The 1,390-nt window shown below is 42.7% G+C and overlaps 1 protein-coding gene across 1 annotated transcript; it reads left to right on the top strand.

The window, feature by feature from the left end:
* Positions 1–464: 464 nt before the first annotated feature.
* On the top strand, positions 465–1,383 carry LOC124232845 (olfactory receptor 2M3-like; the record flags this gene model as incomplete). The annotated part of the gene is made up of 1 exon (XM_046649757.1): positions 465–1,383. A coding segment is annotated over exon 1 (919 nt), but the record flags the coding sequence as incomplete, so codon positions are not given.
* Positions 1,384–1,390: the final 7 nt, after the last annotated feature.

Raw genomic sequence — 1,390 nt, forward strand, 5'->3', positions numbered from 1 at the left:
CTTGGAAAAAGTGGATTATTAGTTATAGATATTTTACATTTCTATATCAGCAATGACATTCAGAATGCCCTATTCCTCTGTTATAGAACTTGCTACGTACTGACATATGATAAATTACAGACGTACTCCTATCTAATACTAGGTTATGTGGTCCTTGAGGGATCAGATACTCCATCAAGATGCTGTGGTTCGCATTTGATATCTCATTTAATAATCACAGTAACTCAATTAAAAAGTTATTTCTGCTTTGCAAAGAGAGCAAAATGAAGCACACAGAAATAACAAATTTGGAGTGGCAGAGCTTGAGTGTGATTAATGCTACCTGACTATGCAGTCTCTACTCATTTCTTTACACAGTCCTGGTCATATTATCTACATTGGTACCAGGCACAATACATAGAGCAGACAGTGAATAAATAACTACCCAGATGTTTAACTTTTACAACTTCTTGTGGTTCTAGATAATGAAAATATCCATCATGGAATGGGAGAACCAGACATCTAGCTCTGACTTCATCCTGATGGGAATCTTCAGTCACACTCCCACTCACATGTTCCTGTTCTCTCTGGTCCTGGGTATCTTCACAGTGGCACTCTTGGCAAACACTATCATGGTTCTCCTCATCTATCTGGATACCCGGCTCCACAACCCCATGTACTTGCTCCTCAGCCAACTATCCCTCATGGACCTCATGCTCATCTGCACCACTGTACCCAAAATGGCCTACAACTACTTGTCTGGCAGGCGGTCCATTTCTGCAGCAGGATGTGAAGCCCAGATATTCTTCTATGTGTCTCTCCTTGGTGCTGAATGCTTCCTATTGGCTGTCATGGCCTATGACCGCTATGTTGCCATTTGCTACCCTCTTCAGTATCCCAATCTCATGAACTGGAAAATCTGTGGAGTCATGGTTGCCTCTTCATGGATCCTTGGTTCCTTTGATGGGATTGTTGATGTAGCCACTACCTTGTCCTTTTCATATTGTGGCTCCCGAAAAATACCCCAGTTTTTCTGTGATGTGTCTGCACTCCTAAGTCTCTCATGCACTGACACTTCCACATTTGAAACACTTGTTTTTATCTGTTGTGTTTTAATGCTTCTCTTCCCTTTGTTACTCATTGTTATCTCCTATACTCGTGTAATCATGGCTGTCATTCGCATGAGTTCTGAGGAGGGTCGGCACAAGGCTTTCACGACCTGTACTTCACACCTTCTTGTTGTCGGGATGTATTACGGAGCAGGTATTTTCATATATATGCGGCCCACTTCTAATCGTTCCCCAACCCAGGACAAGATGGTGTCATCCTTCTACACCATTCTCACCCCCATGCTGAATCCCCTTATCTACAGCTTCCGCAACAAAGACGTGGCCAAAGCATTCAGTAAGGT

This window comes from Equus quagga, unplaced genomic scaffold (genome assembly GCF_021613505.1).
Source record: "Equus quagga isolate Etosha38 unplaced genomic scaffold, UCLA_HA_Equagga_1.0 130836_RagTag, whole genome shotgun sequence".
NCBI classification, from domain to species: domain Eukaryota; kingdom Metazoa; phylum Chordata; class Mammalia; order Perissodactyla; family Equidae; genus Equus; species Equus quagga.